The sequence below is a fragment of the Xyrauchen texanus genome, chromosome 8 (genome assembly GCF_025860055.1).
Source record: "Xyrauchen texanus isolate HMW12.3.18 chromosome 8, RBS_HiC_50CHRs, whole genome shotgun sequence".
NCBI classification, from domain to species: Eukaryota; Metazoa; Chordata; class Actinopteri; order Cypriniformes; family Catostomidae; genus Xyrauchen; species Xyrauchen texanus.
In genome coordinates this window covers 27057263-27073378 of record NC_068283.1, presented here as the reverse complement: position 1 = coordinate 27073378, position 16116 = coordinate 27057263, and the positions used below count along the sequence as shown (strand labels likewise).

The 16116-nt window shown below is 42.9% G+C and overlaps 1 protein-coding gene across 1 annotated transcript in view; it reads right to left on the bottom strand.

Moving 5' to 3' along the window:
* LOC127647922 (SH3 and multiple ankyrin repeat domains protein 1-like) overlaps positions 1-16116 on the bottom strand; it is a 111456-nt gene that overhangs the window by 34686 nt on the left and 60654 nt on the right. Inside the window, 8 exon segments of the mRNA XM_052132448.1 lie at positions 5253-5328; positions 5770-5883; positions 6663-6811; positions 11814-11938; positions 12519-12688; positions 12869-12935; positions 13669-13746; positions 14253-14369. Of these exon segments, the coding sequence (XP_051988408.1) occupies positions 5253-5328; positions 5770-5883; positions 6663-6811; positions 11814-11938; positions 12519-12688; positions 12869-12935; positions 13669-13746; positions 14253-14369 (896 nt within the window).

Below are 16116 nucleotides of genomic sequence, written 5' to 3'. Positions count from 1 at the left end.
ATAATAATATTCTATTCTATTCCAAAATGTCAATTGTCACCGGGATGCAGAGCTAGAGTTCAGTAGGGTGACAGCTGAAGGAAAGAAGCTTCCTCTGAACCTGCTGGTACGGGTGCAGAGAGACCTGAAAGGCCTACCGGGGGGGAGTGGGATGAACAGTCTGTGGTTGGGGTGGGAACAGTCTTTGATGAGGCTGCGCGCCTTACGTAAGCATCGCTTACCCTGGATGGCCTCGATGGAGGGGAGCAAGGAACCGGTGATGCGTTGGGCAGTTTTCAAAACCCTCTGCAGTGCTTTCCGGTCATGGGCAGAGCAGTTGCTATGCCGAACTGAGACACAGCTGGTTACACGCTCCACCTCAGTCCCGTTGATAGAAACGTGTGTGTGTGTGTGTGTGCCAGCTTTAGACTTCCTGAAGTCCACAATGAGCTCTTTGGTCTTCTTAGTGTTGAGAGCCAGGTTGTTGTCAGTGCACCACAATGGTTTAATTTAGTCATTATCCTTTGTGTATATAATGCCCTGTTGTTTGCTTGTTCTTGGTCAGTTGTTTGACCTCCCGTGTTTAACAAGTGCCCTTCCTAGATGTTTGCTCCTGTTTATGTTCTTGTATCCCATCGTGGATGTTATATTTGTTCCTTGTCTACAAGTTATTTGTATTTGTTTATTTTCATTAAAATCCTTAGCTGCACCTATATCCAGCTCTCTTGACTTCTTCCCAGCATCACACTATCATCCTGTATATAATGTATATCATTGATATCATGTATCATTGGTTTTGATGACGATACCCTGAAAACCATCTATCGAATCGGACTACCAACATGCCGGTGGAGGGAATTACCGGAGATTGCACATGGAAGGAGTATGTGAGTCTAGTTTTGGAGACACTCGCTGCAGAGGAACCACCTCTCTCAATCCCGGTTTCAGCTTCTGAGCATTCCACGCCTGAGTCTGCTCCGCACCCTGTCACAGCCACACCAGAATCTGCTCCATGCCATATCACAACAACGCCTCAAACTGGTCCATGCCTTTTCACGCCAACACCAACGCCCATGCCTGCCACGGCCAACGAGCCAACGCACATGCCTGCCACGGCCAATGAGCCAACGGCCCCGCCTGCCACGGCCAACAAGCAGGAAGCCTCGGCCGACCCAGAGCCAGTGTTGCCAGCCTCGGCCAACCATGGAGGTCTCTCCCGAGACTGCGTTCACAGCCACGACCACGGAGGTCACTCCCGAGACTGCGTTCGCAGCCACGACCACGGAGTTCGCTCACGAGACTGCGTTCACAGCCACGACCACTGAGGTGGGTCCAGAGACTCAGGTCATGTCCTCGACCACAGACGCCACTCCCCCGACTACTGAGATCTTTGTTCAGTCATGCTGGACTCTTAGCTCCTTAAGCCTGTCATGGCTCCACTTTCCATGGCTCCGCTCCTCGAGCCTCCTATGACTCCGCCTTCCATGCTCCACCTGCCCCCCCCCCAGAGGCTCTTACTCCAGTGGCTCCACCTGCCCCCCCCAGAGGCTCTTCCTCTAGCAGCTCCGCCCGCTCCCACAAAGACTCCTCCTCCAGCGGTTCTGCTGCCTGACCCAGTCCCTGTCCTGTGGCCGCCTCCTGACCCTGTCTCGGTCCTGCTGCCACCTCCCAGACCTCCTGACCCTGTCTCAGCCCTATGACTGCCTCCTGGGCCTCCTAACCCTGTCTCGGTTCTGCGGCCACCTCCCAGACCTCCTGACCCTGACTCGGCCCTGTGGCTGACAACCAGGCCTCTTGATCTAGTCCTTAATCTGAGGTGGTCTCCTTGGTCTCCTGGCTGTCTATCTGATCTGCTCTGGTCTCCTGGCTTTCTGCCTCATTCACTCTGGTCTCCAGCTCCATCTTTGCCCTGCCTCCCTGTCTTTGCCCTGTTTCCCTCATCCCCTTGCCTCATGTGCCCCTTTGAACTGCCGATTTCCCATTTTATCCCCACACCTCATGGACAATTTTTTGTTTTTTCTTTTTTTGGAGCGTCTTAAATCCGCTCCTTAGAGGGGGGGCTATACCAAAATTCAATGTTGTCTGCCCTGGGTTTTGCCTCTGTCATCAGTTCCCCATGGAATACACTTCCAATAATTCCCTGCCCTCATCACTGTCAGCTGTCCTTCATTGTCCTCACCTGTGTTTCATTTAGTCATTATCCTTTGTGTATATAATGCCCTGTTGTTTGCTTGTTCTTGGTCATGCGTTTTGACCTCCCATGTTTAACCAGTGCCCTTCTGCTCCTGTTTATGTTCTTGTTTCCCATCGTGGATGTTTTATTTGTTTCTGTGTCTACCCGTTATTTTTATTTGTTTATTTTCATTAAAATTCTTAGCTGCACCAAGATCCAGCTCTCTTGACTTCTTCCCAGCATCACACTATCATCCTGTATATAATGTATATCATTGAAGTCACAGTTTCAAACTTCTGGAAGAAATGTAGACAGACTCACATCTCACAATTTCCAACAGAAACTTCACATGCACAACCAAACATTCAAATGCATGAATCTCATACTCTCCATAAACATTTTCATCAGTCTATCACTCACTCACACTCACAGCAGTGAAAAAAGGAAGCGCTGAGGCTTCCTTAGCCTTAATCTTAGGTGAACCAAGAGAAAACAAGCCTGTGAGTCAATGCATATCAGTCCAACCGATGAGAACTGTGAATGAACACATGAAAAGATTTTGAATTGTTAAACAACTGAAAGTAAGAATCTCTGAGCCTTCCGGCAGACATGTGAAAAGAATCCAGAGAGCATCTGCTCTGTCCAGCACTAAAACTTCCATCATCTCTCATCAGAAAATAAACCAAGACAAAAGCCCTATACAGACAGGACTAGTTTTCTTTGAGCAGATTAGGAAATTTTGTCTCATGGATGCACTTTGTGATTTTAAACATCATCCCAATCAAACACATTTGTGTTTTTCCTCACACAACATCTTTAAACGTCATTGCCTATTAGAGTAAATTAACAACTATTTTTTGTCTAACTCTGGTATCCTTTGAAAAATCTAATCCCGTCCAGATAAACATATTTGTGATTGTGGTATATTACTTTTTCAAAAAGAATTCTTCTTTTTTTTTACCGAATTTTATTTTGCGCTGCCTTGTGCACATTCATTATAAATGTAGACCTTTTTGTCAACTTTCTGGGTAAAACAGTTGGTAGTACACATACTGCCTTATGGCATTCCATCCAATGTAAAAGGTGAATTAAATTAGTACAGAGTCTAGAGTCTAATCGTGGTCTGCTCAGAACAGCCACTGTAGTAGCAGAGTCAAGTATGATCCTCACCTCAAAATAATAATTATATTAAACAATTAACAGGAGGCATTAGGATAAGCTGACAAATATTTTGCTGCAGGACTAACATTGAATAACAAATAAAAAACTTGATCATCAGCCATCTGTTCCTGTGCCGTGCCGGTAAAAAGATTATAAAAAGCCTGGTAAAATAATCCAAGGTTAGGGTTAAAATTTTGCGAATCGGAACTGTCTGTGAGCCGGTGGCTTTAATAATCACTGTTTCTCAAGTTATCCATGTGTCTGAAGATGCTGGCCATGTAAGAAGATAGGCTACCAGAAAAAATGAGTGCTTCACAACTTCAGATAATGCTGGCTGTTGCGTATGGAAGGATGCATGTTTTCCCTCAAGCATTAAATGCAATTAAGTGTCTTTTTACCCATGTAAAATAGACAGAAACCAGCATGTTTTCTTTTGATAAGGGAAATTAGCACACAAGCACACTTATAATTCAAGTGTGTGATATGATTACAGATTCACAAATATCACCAGCTGTGTTATATTTAGGTAGGTATTCCAGGTATTCCACTTAATTCCTTTTAATGATCCCAGATAGGATACAGCGTATGTTCATGTTTAATAATTCTTGATCATTTATCAGCAGAGCTATACATTTTCTGATGGGTTATCGAAGTGTGACATCAGTGTGTAAATGCAGTGAGTTTGCACGCATCTCTGGGATCTCTCCAGACATCCCTTATCCCGTGCAAATCGAAAGAAAACATTACAGACATCCACAGAAATTATTCATCTACAGTCAGACATTTGTCCGTAAAACTAATCGCTCCCAAATGGGGCTTTTCTTAATAGCACCATCGTCTGTTGGATATGGTAAATGCATTTAGTCTGACTACAACAGATATGTATCCCCTTATGGAGATAAAAAATTAATGACCACGAAGCCCATTAAAACTTACAAGACTTATATACACCCCGGCAAATTGCACCCTGTATATAAGTCTTGTATATTTTAATGGGCATCATGGTACACACATACAGAGGCATGACCTTCCATAATTCCCACATCCTGATGATAACCAGTCCTATCATAAGAATAACTACAGAGATCCCAAACCGGTTCAATTCAGTACATTAAAGGAGACCTAATATGCCCCTTTTTACAAGATGTAATATACATCTTGTAAACACAGTTCAGTTCTCCCGATGGCCAGTCCGCCCCTGATCGGCCTCAAAGTGCATCGGCCCACCGGAAAAATGCCCGGTATGCCAGATTACCAGTCCAGCTTGTCCACTGCGTATTCAGTGGCTCTGATGCCACAGCCAACAACAGAACACTTATGACGCTTATGAAGCTGAGACATACTCTTCTCACTGTATCTGCTCCAGCGTGGAAACCAATGGTGGACTGTGTGTAGATCACTCAGGGAAGGATCTATGATAGTAGGGTGGAGTCACCAGTCGTGGGCGAGGCCTGCTCAAAAGTGATGTCACTTTAGAGCAGAAACGAAAACTTCATTTTGACACACTGTTTTTGATTAATAGAAATATAAGAAAGAGGATTGGGTGGGTGGTCTTTTAACATTGTAGGGTGGTTGTGTACACACACTGCTGACTAGCTTTTATGTATAAACACCATGTAAAAGTGAATTTTGCATAATATGTCCACTTTAAAAAACAGAAATCCTCTATTAATAATTGTAACTCAAACTTTGTTTATAAAACTAATCAAACTAAATTTGATGTTTGAAAAGCAGGATGGCAGGTCACTAGTATATGTTGTGCTTTGGTTGTGCGTTGTTGAGTTTCAAAATATGTCAGACAGTGATTAATTACACAACTCAAAAAAGCCAATCTGCAAATGTGCGTGTGTGTGTGTGTGTGTGTGTGTGTGTGTGTGTGTGTGTAAGAGTAGCTAAACATATCAGCAATGCTTGTACATAAATTGTAGAAGTGGTCTACCTGGGTGCGTCAAAACTGTCGTAGGATCCAACGGTGTAATGCCGGAATAGTCGCTTGGCTCTCTCGCTGCGGCTCTCTGAAACACCCACACAATCGCATCCACATCATCATTGTGTGTGTAAGAGTATGTAACTCCAGCATGACAAGCAAATACACATCTGACTTGAAGTTTCCTGCTCTGACAGAGTGCAGTGGCTCAAACAGCAGTGAGTTTAACTAGCATGAAATGGCACAATCAGTCTCCCTCACACCCCTGTACTGCTGAAAACTATTAATAGTCCTCATAGCTGTTCTCCCTCACTGCATCAGACATCACAACATCACAGAGGAGATGTGTCAGTCCAACTGTCCTACAACTACAGATGGGACATTAACAAAATGACAGCTCAGAGCATAGAGCAGAATTCTTCGATATTGATAGCTGTAATGTGTGTGTGTGTGTGTGTGTGTGTGTGTGTGTGTGTGTGTGTGTGTGTGTGTGTGTGTGTGTGTGTGCGTGTGTGTGTTTGAGTCTCACCTGAACGACTGTCCAGGCTGCGGAGTGCCACCTCCTCCACGCAATCAGAGGGGAACCAGCCGGTGCGCCCTCGAACCGTCCCCTCCCAATAGCCCCCTTCTCCCACACACAGTACTGAGACAAACAACACAGGGGGAGAGAGAAGTATGTGTGTGTGAGAAGTAAACAGTTTACTTGCAAAAAATACACACAAACACAAACAACACAAAACCTCCCACACAGAGACAATGAATCACAAACTGCATACAAGTCACTGTCCCTTAAATGTTTACTGATGTATGGCAGCACATTCAAGCTATAGGGTTCCCACACAGTTTGACCAATTTCCATCACTTTCATTTTGATTCAGACCGATTCACTAATGAATCATTCAGTCTGATTTGAGAACTGTTTTGACCAATTCATGGAAAAAATAACAATATGCTCACAAATCAACATCAATATTTTACTCTATACAAGCTCTGCACAAGAGCAATATCTAGCTAATGACTAGTAAAATGTATATTCACTATACACTGTACAATTCCAAGACTTTTCCATGACTTTAAAAATTTAGAAACGCCCTGATATTTCCAGGTTTTCCATGACCGTGGGAACCCTGAAGCAGTGACAGATCTAAATATACACTCTTTCAAGTCATACGCACACACACACACTCACATGCAGGGTGATGCTGCTTGCAAACAGACATATACTGACATACCAACACATATCACCAGAATACATACACAGACAACGTTTATCCACACCTGTGAAAAACATACAGAAACAAATGCACATTTAATGGCTCTATGCCAGCCTGAATGACAGCCGACAGACATACAGAACACACACATCACGCAGAATGCTGTTCTTCTACACACCAAACAATAGAAACACACATACACATTCACCTTTGACTTTGTCTCCCTTGTTAAAACTGATCTCACGGTCTCCCTGGGCCGAGTGAGAGCGAGTGGCCACAAACACGCGCCCAGGAACGGCACTGTAGAGACGCCGATGCTGGCCGCTCACTGTGCCCTGACTACTGATGGAGCCAGTTCTGTACAAAGACACATGTCAGAAAACAGGGTTAACATTCATTTATGCACATCTGTTACCAGCTTGGTTCATTCATTAGGTGTACGTCAACACGGGATTTTAATATTAATGATAATTAATGATAATTCAATTGTCATATAATTATTCAGCTATTTTTTCCTTATATTACAAACAGCACAGGTCATAGTTTTACTTGAAGCATCACATAAATGATGAACCAGCCTCTGTCTATCTATACACACTGGGCCTCATTCATGAAATACGAGCAGAACTTGAATTTATGTCTTAAATTAATTCTGAATATTTAGGTAGGAATATTTTTACAAATGATATAAATTCTGTCTGCTTGTGTTCCATAAATGAGGTTGTAATAAGGTTCGTTCGTGGAGGAGGGAAAGGAGGAAGCGGGAGGTGACGGATCCAACTCAAAAAGTTATTTTATTTTTACAGTAGAAAATGTCACACTCGACACTGCATGTTGCACAGACACATACACACACATGCAGGCTCAGCTCTCTCTCCCTCTCTGGGGTTTTGGGCAGCCTTTTACTCCCCGCCTCTCACTGTGAACATAGAAATCACAATTAGCTGCAAGTCATCTCCGGTGAAAACCCTTACAGCTTCCTCTCTCCCCAGACGAACGCTCGGCCATGCCCTCGCCCCCACATACCCACAACGCCCGATTCAGGTCGGGGGAACAGCCTTTTTGGTCTTGGGTCTTGGGCATGTCACAATCGCTGCGGTTTTATAAATTTGGGGCCGCACTTACCCATGACCCAAGTGAAACCCCAGATACCGTACCTGTCTAATTGTGCACTTCTTCGGGTTTGCCTGGAATCCCCGCTCACCGCAGCGACCTCAGAATTGCCCTCAGATGCTGCATGTGCCACAGCCAAACACCACTAAAGATAATGATATCAACCAAGTAGGCAGCAGCAGCTTAAGCAGCGTGCGGTCTGAGGATCCTGTCCATTAGATGCTGAAATGTAGCCGGGACCCCAAACAAACCAAACAAAGGGTCACAAATTGGTGTGGAGAAGGCCATTTTTTCACAGGATATTGGTGTCAAGGGGATCTGCCAATATCCCTTTTTCAAATCCAGTGTCAAGCCGTGCCCAACCAATTGAGCAGTTCATCAATACGAGGCATTGGATAAGCATAACAGATTGACACCACCTTACGTTTCAATAATCCACACAGAACCGGACTGAACCATCGCTCTTAGGTACCAGAACCACCGGACTGGCCCAGTCACTGTGGGATTCTTCTATTACCCCATATCGATCATAGACATTAATTCTTCCCATACTACCTGTTTCTTGTGTTCTGGTAAGCGATATGGACGACTACGTACCACTACCCCTGGGGTTATCTCGATGTGGTGTTTTCTGAGATTAGTGTGGCCGCGCAGAGACAAAAATACATCAAAGAAATTATTTTTCAACCTGGAAACCTCCGTACGTTGTGATGGCGAGATGTGGTCTCTACAAGGGACCAGGGTGAAGTGATTAGCTTTTAGATTCACCTCCGATCTGAGCTCCTCCCTCTCCGCAACTCCCATAGCCAAGGAAATGTGTACCACCTCTCTCCGTGGTTTTAGTAAGTTGAGATGGTAAATCTGATGTAACCTGCCCCTATCTGTGCGCACTACCTCATAATCAATTTCCCCAACTCGCCGTGTGACCTAAAGGGGCCTTGCCACTTTGTGAGAAATTTTGAAAAAAGTACTTTATCTCCCTGTGCAAACTCCCGTAGCCGAGCTCCACTGTTATAGAGCCGGGACTGACATTCTTGCACCTGTTGCAAATTCTCCTGTGATAGCCAGTGTGTGGAGTTTTGCTCTCAGGTCAAGAACGTATTGAATTTCATTATTGCTCTGTTAAGGTCCCTGCTACCAATTTTCCTTCATGATGTCTAACAGGCCATGTGGCTTACGCCCATATAACAGTTCAAACAGGGAAAACTCTGTGGAGGCTTGCAGGAACTCTCTCACTGCAAATGACAGAGGATCGAGCCACTTAACCCAGTTCTGAGCATCTTCGTGCACAAACTTACAAATCATATTCTTTAAGTTTTTTTTTTTAATCGTTCGACCAAGCCGTCCCCAGTGTCAGTCTGACGTAGATAAATATTGTGTTTTGTCCCCTGAATATTATGGTGACGGTCACTACAGGATAATCCTGAATATCCCTGTGCACACACCTCATCTATACCCAATTTTTTGGATCCAATGCCCTGTTTTAAGCATTGATGGATGGAGGTTTGATTAAAAGCGGAAGCCACCAAGGCTTGGTATGTACCCTCCTCAATATGCGGGTATTTGGTACGTCCCTGCTCGGAGGTGGTCTGCGGGGTGTCAAGGTCCCCACCTCCATTACTGGGCACTTTTCACAGCCAAGACCCAGCTCCCCACAACTGGCCCAACCCTCCCCCCACACTCATGGCATTAGTGGAAGGAAAGGCAGGGGGTGCACCTGCACCTGAATATGCTGCCAGATGGTCGTCCGCTAGCTGGACCACTTCATCAAGCGATGCCAGTGCGTGGCACTGGACGCACTCGGCCGTTCCCTTTTGGCAACCAGGAGACTAACTGCTCCAGCACCACCAAGTTGACGACATCATCGGCATCGCTGTCCTCCTTGGCCAGCACCCACTGGCGGCAGGCATCGCGAAGCTGCTGTGTGAAGGCAAACGGACGGCCAAACTAGCTCAGTGTTAAGAAGCAGAAACGCTGGCTATATTCTTCCGGGCTATGGCGACATGTTGCAGGACGGTCTTCTTCAGCACTGTGTAATCCAGGAGGTTGGTGACTGGAAGCTGTTGCACCACTATCTGGGCTTCCCCAGTCAGCAGTGGTGGAAGACGCACCGCCCACTGGCACTGTGACCACTTCAGCACTTCAGCGGTATGCTTGAAGAGATACAGATATGCTTCTGGGTCATCTTGGGGCTCATCTTGGTAAGCAACATATGGGGATACACTGCGACCGCCCCCTCCTGATAAACCAAGCTCCGCAGCACCCACCAATCTTCTTCCTGCGTCCGAAGGAGCACCTCAAAGTGCTGCTGCTGCTCATTTCGGAGTTCAGTGAGGGCCTGGTGTTGGCCTTGTTGGATGCTGGCGAGGAACCGGAAGACTTCTTCCATTGGTGACGACTCCATGACAGCGTATCCTTTTCCTCTGAATCCTGGGTTTCGGCACCAGTGTAATAAGGTCTTTTGTGGAGGAGGGAAAGGAGGAAGCGGGAGGCAATTGATCCAACTCAAAAAGTTATTTTATTTTTATAATAGAAAATGTCACACTGCGAGTTACACGGACACACACACACACATGTAGGCTCATCTCTCTCTCCCTCTCTGGAGTTTTGGGCAGCCTTTTATCTCCCCACCTCTCACTGTGAACATAGAAATCACAATTAGCAGCAATTTATCTCAGGTGAAAACCCTTACCGCTTCCTCTCTCCCCAGACGAACGCTCTGCCACGCCCTCGCCTCCTCAGAGGTCTATTTTCTTCCTCATATTTTAGTTTTTTTTATTAATGCATGGAATATTCCACATAAGTATGGAAGACGGATCCCTCCGCGCAATAAAAAAATAAAAGAGGTAATTCTGACTTTTTATCTCAGGAGTCATAAAATTGCAATTACGAGAAATAAACTCTCAATTGGTAGTCATACCTGCATGACATAAACTCACTGCATGATAAAACCTTGGTATTACGACTGTATTTCTTGCAATTTCAACTTTATAACTCGCAATTGTGTGCTAAAAACTCATAATTTAGACTTTTTTCTCTCAATTTCAACGTTATAGCTCGCAATTGCAAGATATGAAGTCGCAACTGCGAGATATAAAGTTGCAATTGTACGTTTTTATCATTTATCATTTGCGGTGGCATTTCTCGGCATTGTGTAAATATATCATCAGCACAATGACGTTAAAGAGTATATAACCATACTATACGGGAATAACACATTAACAATCACCATTTGTTGTAACTACAGAATAAATCCAGCAAATGCTCAGATGTGCTTTCTTTGACACTGAAAATTCCACCCACTGCAGATATGACATTCTTCCCGATATGTTAGACTAACATATTGGGAAGATATGACAGTCTATCCACTTGCAGCACACTACAACCTTCAGAGTCTTAATATGTATTTTCACAGTTTTTTGTGTATAGATAACTTCTATGTAATGGGCATAAGACTGAATGCTTGGACACAACCGATGTTTTAGAGCAGTGGGTGGAATTTTCACAAGGTCCCTTATTTACGACAATGAAATGCGCATCTGAGCATATGCTGGCTTTATTCTGTAGTTAAGTTAAATGTGTTATTCCCGTATAGTATATTCTCTTTAAATTAATTGTGCTAATGATATATTTGTAAGAGTGTCAAATCGAGAGAGCGCGACACAATGACGCGAAATGCCACTCCATATGCAAAAGTAAAGTGATATAAACTCGCAATTGTGATTAAAAACTCACAATTGCAACTTTATATTTCTTTATAAAGTCGAAATTGAGAGAAATAAAGTTTTTTTCATGCAGTTGTGAGTTTATATCACGCAATTGTGACTTTATATCTCGCAATTCCGTGTTTAGAAATAGTAAGAGAGAGAGAGAGAATGCAAAGAAAGACAGAGACAAAAGTCAGAATTACCTCTTTTATTTATTTATTTATATTTTTTTTACGTGGTGAGATCCTTGTTCCATACTTGTGTACAGTACTTCAGGCATCCTGGAAAACCTCTGTTATAACTTTTGCACTGAGATAAAAGTTGTGTAAAAGTTAAGTTGCAAAAGATGTTTTCATTAGTAGAGAGTTCACTCACTTACAGTATATCACTTGTACAATCTTATTTAAACTATGTATTGTGTTTCAGTTCCTAATAAAGGTACCAACCAACTGGCAATTTGCTTTCTGAGTGTTCATTGTGGAACCTGGCTATAACCTTATAATTTCTATTCTTTTTTTCTTTCCATCTCTCTCACTCACCCTTGTCTTCCACGTGTTTGCCGGCTCCGATCATCTTTGTCTCCAGTTCGGCCACGGGACGGGGAACGGGTACGGGCTCCACGGGGACTGCTGGAGCTACGCAGGGTGCCGCCATGCTTCAGACCCTGACAGATAACGAGATAACAGTGCCATTATATCAGAGGTCAATTGTAAAATATAAATACAAACAAGCTTGAGTGATGACATTTTCTCAGCACATGCTGAATAGAGTTCTCTTTCTCAGCCTGACAAAAGAAGTGTGATCAAATAACTTTGTGAGAAATGTGCAAAAAACAAAGACATTTTTGTGAAAGTGATTTTTTTTTTTTATTCCCAGTATTTCTGCAGTCTAAATTTATGGTGGAGTGGTGGTGGTGTAGTGGGCTAAATCACTAAACTGTTAAGCAGAAGGATGTCGGTTCGATCCCCACAGCCACCACCATTGTGTCCTTGAGCAAGGCACTTAACTCCAGGTTGCTCTGGGGGGTTTGTCCCTGTAATAAGTGCTCTGTAAATCGCTTTTGATTAAAGCATCTATCAAATGCATATGTAAATGATGCCTTTGAATCTAAATTTGTATCTATTTATTTTCCAGGTTGTTGGTTAAAAGTAACATGAATGACAGATGCTACTATAACACTGTTGCTAGTAGCTACCAAGCAAAATTTCATCTTGGCTGTGAGTTCGCACACATTAGCACATTACCTGTACAGAGACAATGTTTGATCCAGCAGCATTAGGAAAAGCAATCCAATCAGGCACATTCATGCTATTTTCACTGTTGGCCCTCAGGAAGGGGTGAGGATGGGGCAATCCAAGAGTACGCGCACTTTCTCTCCTCTGGGGGGCATACTTTGGAGACTCCAAAAAGGGGACTGACATCAAATCAAGACAGAAATAGAAATAGAGAATGAGAATGCAAAGAAAGACACAGAAAGAGACAAAATGATTATGCTCCAAATGTCCCACAGTTTGAAAAGCAAGTATCTCACACAGATCAAAAATATTGGCACAACTTAAATAAATCTCTGCTGCTCCTAGGGAGTGTTCCTTACCTATGTCTGATTCTCGATGGTTCTTAATAATTTCTCCCAGCTCAAAATGGCCAGACATCACAGCCACCTAGAAAATTGTGCGCAATTGTTCAACATTTACATATCTAAATTGACGCAGAGTGACGCATAGCTTGGGAATAAGACAAAATCAAACACACACACAAATGCCTTTCCATTTATATTATACACAAAACATATACACGCCATCACGAAATGGCGGAGGTTAAATAAAACTCTTTTGGCTCACTAAAGCCTCACTCCTTCTGGGACTCATAATGCATACAAAAACACTTCTCTTCAATAACACACTACCAACTACAGAATCAGCCTGAACCGATACACCATCCTTAAAAGTGAAGTGTATAATCTCTGCAATTACTGCCATAAAATGGAATTGCAAAAATAAGCAAGTTTTCTAACTGGTTTCTCGAACACTACCCCCCTCTTCCATTGGTCAAAAGTCAAATAGTCCTGCCCCAAGCTTATGCCATTGGTTGAGCCAGAGGTGCTGTTTCGGGTTGGTTGGGATGTTCTTATTGCGCCAAGTAGCCACAGTGTTTAGACTTTTCGGGGAAATCAACCTACGAATGGCTTACTTGAAGTAGTCTCTGCATAATAAACTGGGATAGGAGAAATCACTTTAACAGAACACAGTTCACCTTTAAGTTAACTACCAATAGAAGGCTGGCAAAGCATTTGTGGGAGCTTGGTTATCTTTAATTACTTCTTTAACCTGTTAATCATATCCAGAATGCAAACAAACATAAATAACAGCCTGGAGGCAAGAATGTCATAATTACCTGAAACGGGGTCTGCCCACTGTTATTCTTTGTGTCCTTATTAGCTCCTCGGTACAGCAGAATGCGTGCACAGCTCTCCTAAATGATGGAATTAGACAATAACAGCCTCAAAACACTGGTGCTGGCAGCAAAATGTAACAAAAAAGCTTTAGCAACTCAGTATATTCACCACATGTATAGAGCACTGTCCCATGAACTTTCTAAAGCATTAGAGGCACAAATCCTTTGGTTTTAGTTGTGAGATCACAACTAGAGTATTAGATCTACTAAGTAAACAAATATCTAACATAAAATTAAAATGGTATTAAAAGTAGCTATTTTTAAACACAACAAATGTCTGTAAATGTATTTGTATTGTTGATATAATTTGTCAAGCTCAACCATTTAACTTTGTCCAAGTCATTGTACAAAACAAAATATAAAAAAACATTTGATCCCAAACAACTAGCTCCTAATGAGTGATAGGTCAATTTATGCTAAATGTGCAGCCTAGATACCTTACTGTAATCCTGTTACCAATTCTGGTGTAGAAAGAGGTTAGAAGAATGTGCATGTGTTTTGTATCTGGACCACCAGCTATATACCTTGTTATATAAAGCACATATGTGCAGGGCAGTGTTTCCTGAGGCATTCTGCGATGAAGAGTCCGCACCATAAAAAAGCAGGTGCTCTAAGTGTTGTGAGTTGCCATTTTGACAGGCCTGGAAATAGAAGAAGAGAAAATGGAGAAGGAACAGAGGAAGAGAGAATAAAGAGATGTGGAATGGCAGAGGCAGAAACAGTTGTTTGATAGGAGGGGAAAATAGGGAGAGAAGAATAGATTTTATACATTGCCAGAACAGACACCTTAGCTAATTAACACCAGAGAATGTGTGAGTGAGAGGGAGGGTACGAAAAAAAATCTAAATAGATATGGAAGTGCACACATACAGAGAAAAAGCCACAGATGAAGAGAAGGATAGACGGTGATGAAAAGACACAATAAAGTTATAAATTAATTAGAAGAGAGGTATTGAAGAGATACATATTGAAAACTAACACACAGACCAACAGCAATTCAAGATTTAGGGAGGACAGGTGTTTCCCATCAGCCTGTGGGGGGATTGTAAGAAAGATGTTTCATGAAATAAACAGAGATAGAGAAGGTGTGACTGAATGAGTGATTCACAGTGAGACAGAGATACAGTATGTTTAAATAAACACAAATATTAAGGCAGTTGATGCATAACAAGTCCATTGGTGTTTTTTAATCAACATCAAGATTGTAGGTTACAATTAATATGAATGTATAAAGGAAAATGTATATTTCAGGTGCTGTGATTTTAGGTAAATTCATTTTAAATGATCCTAGGGTTAGAATTGTTTTTTTTTTTTGTGTTTTCTTTAGGTATTTCACATTGTTTCTCTCACTAATATGAGGTCATAAAAGCTGCATGCATAATAATTATAAAAGTAGTAGCAAATTGTGGTTATAAATCATTTTAGATGGAGTATACACTCACCTAAAGGATTATTAGGAACACCTGTTCAATTTCTCATTCATGCAATTATCTAAACAACCAATCACATGGCAGTTGCTTCAATGCATTTAGGGGTGTGGTCCTGGTCAAGACAATCTCCTGAACTCCAAACTGAATGTCAGAATGGGAAAGAAACGTGATTTAAGCAATTTTGAGCATGGCATGGTTGTTGGTGCCAGACGGGCCAGTCTGAGTATTTCACAATCTGCTCAGTTACTGGGATTTTCACGCACAACCATTTCTAGGGTTTACAAAGAATGGTGTGAAAAGGGAAAAACATCCAGTATGCGGCAGTCCTGTGGGCGAAAATGACTTGTTGATGCTAGAGGTCAGAGGAGAATGGGCCGACTGATTCAAGCTGATAGAAGCAACTTTGCCTGAAATAACCACTCGTTACAACCGAGGTATGCAGCAAAGCATTTGTGAAGCCACAACACGCACAACCTTGAGGCGGATGGGCTACAACAGCAGAAGACCCCACCGGGTACCACTCATCTCCACTACAAATAGGAAAAAGAGGCTACAATTTGCAAGAGCTCACCAAAATTGGACAGTTGAAGACTGGAAAAATGTTGCCTGGTCTGATGAGTCTCAATTTCTGTTGAGACATTGAGATGGTAGAGTCAGAATTTGGCGTAAACAGAATGAGAACATGGATCCATCATGCCTTGTTACCACTGTGCAGGCTGGTGGTGGTGGTGTAATGGTGTGGGGGATGTTTTCTTGGCACACTTTAGGCCCCTTAGTGCCAATTGGGCATCGTTTTAATGCCATGGCCTACCTGAGCATTGTTTCTGACCATGTCCATCCCTTTATGGCCACCATGTACCCATCCTCTGATGGCTACTTCTAGCAGGATAATGCACCATGTCACAAAGCTCGAATCATTTCAAATTGGTTTCTTGAACATGACAATGAGTTCACTGTA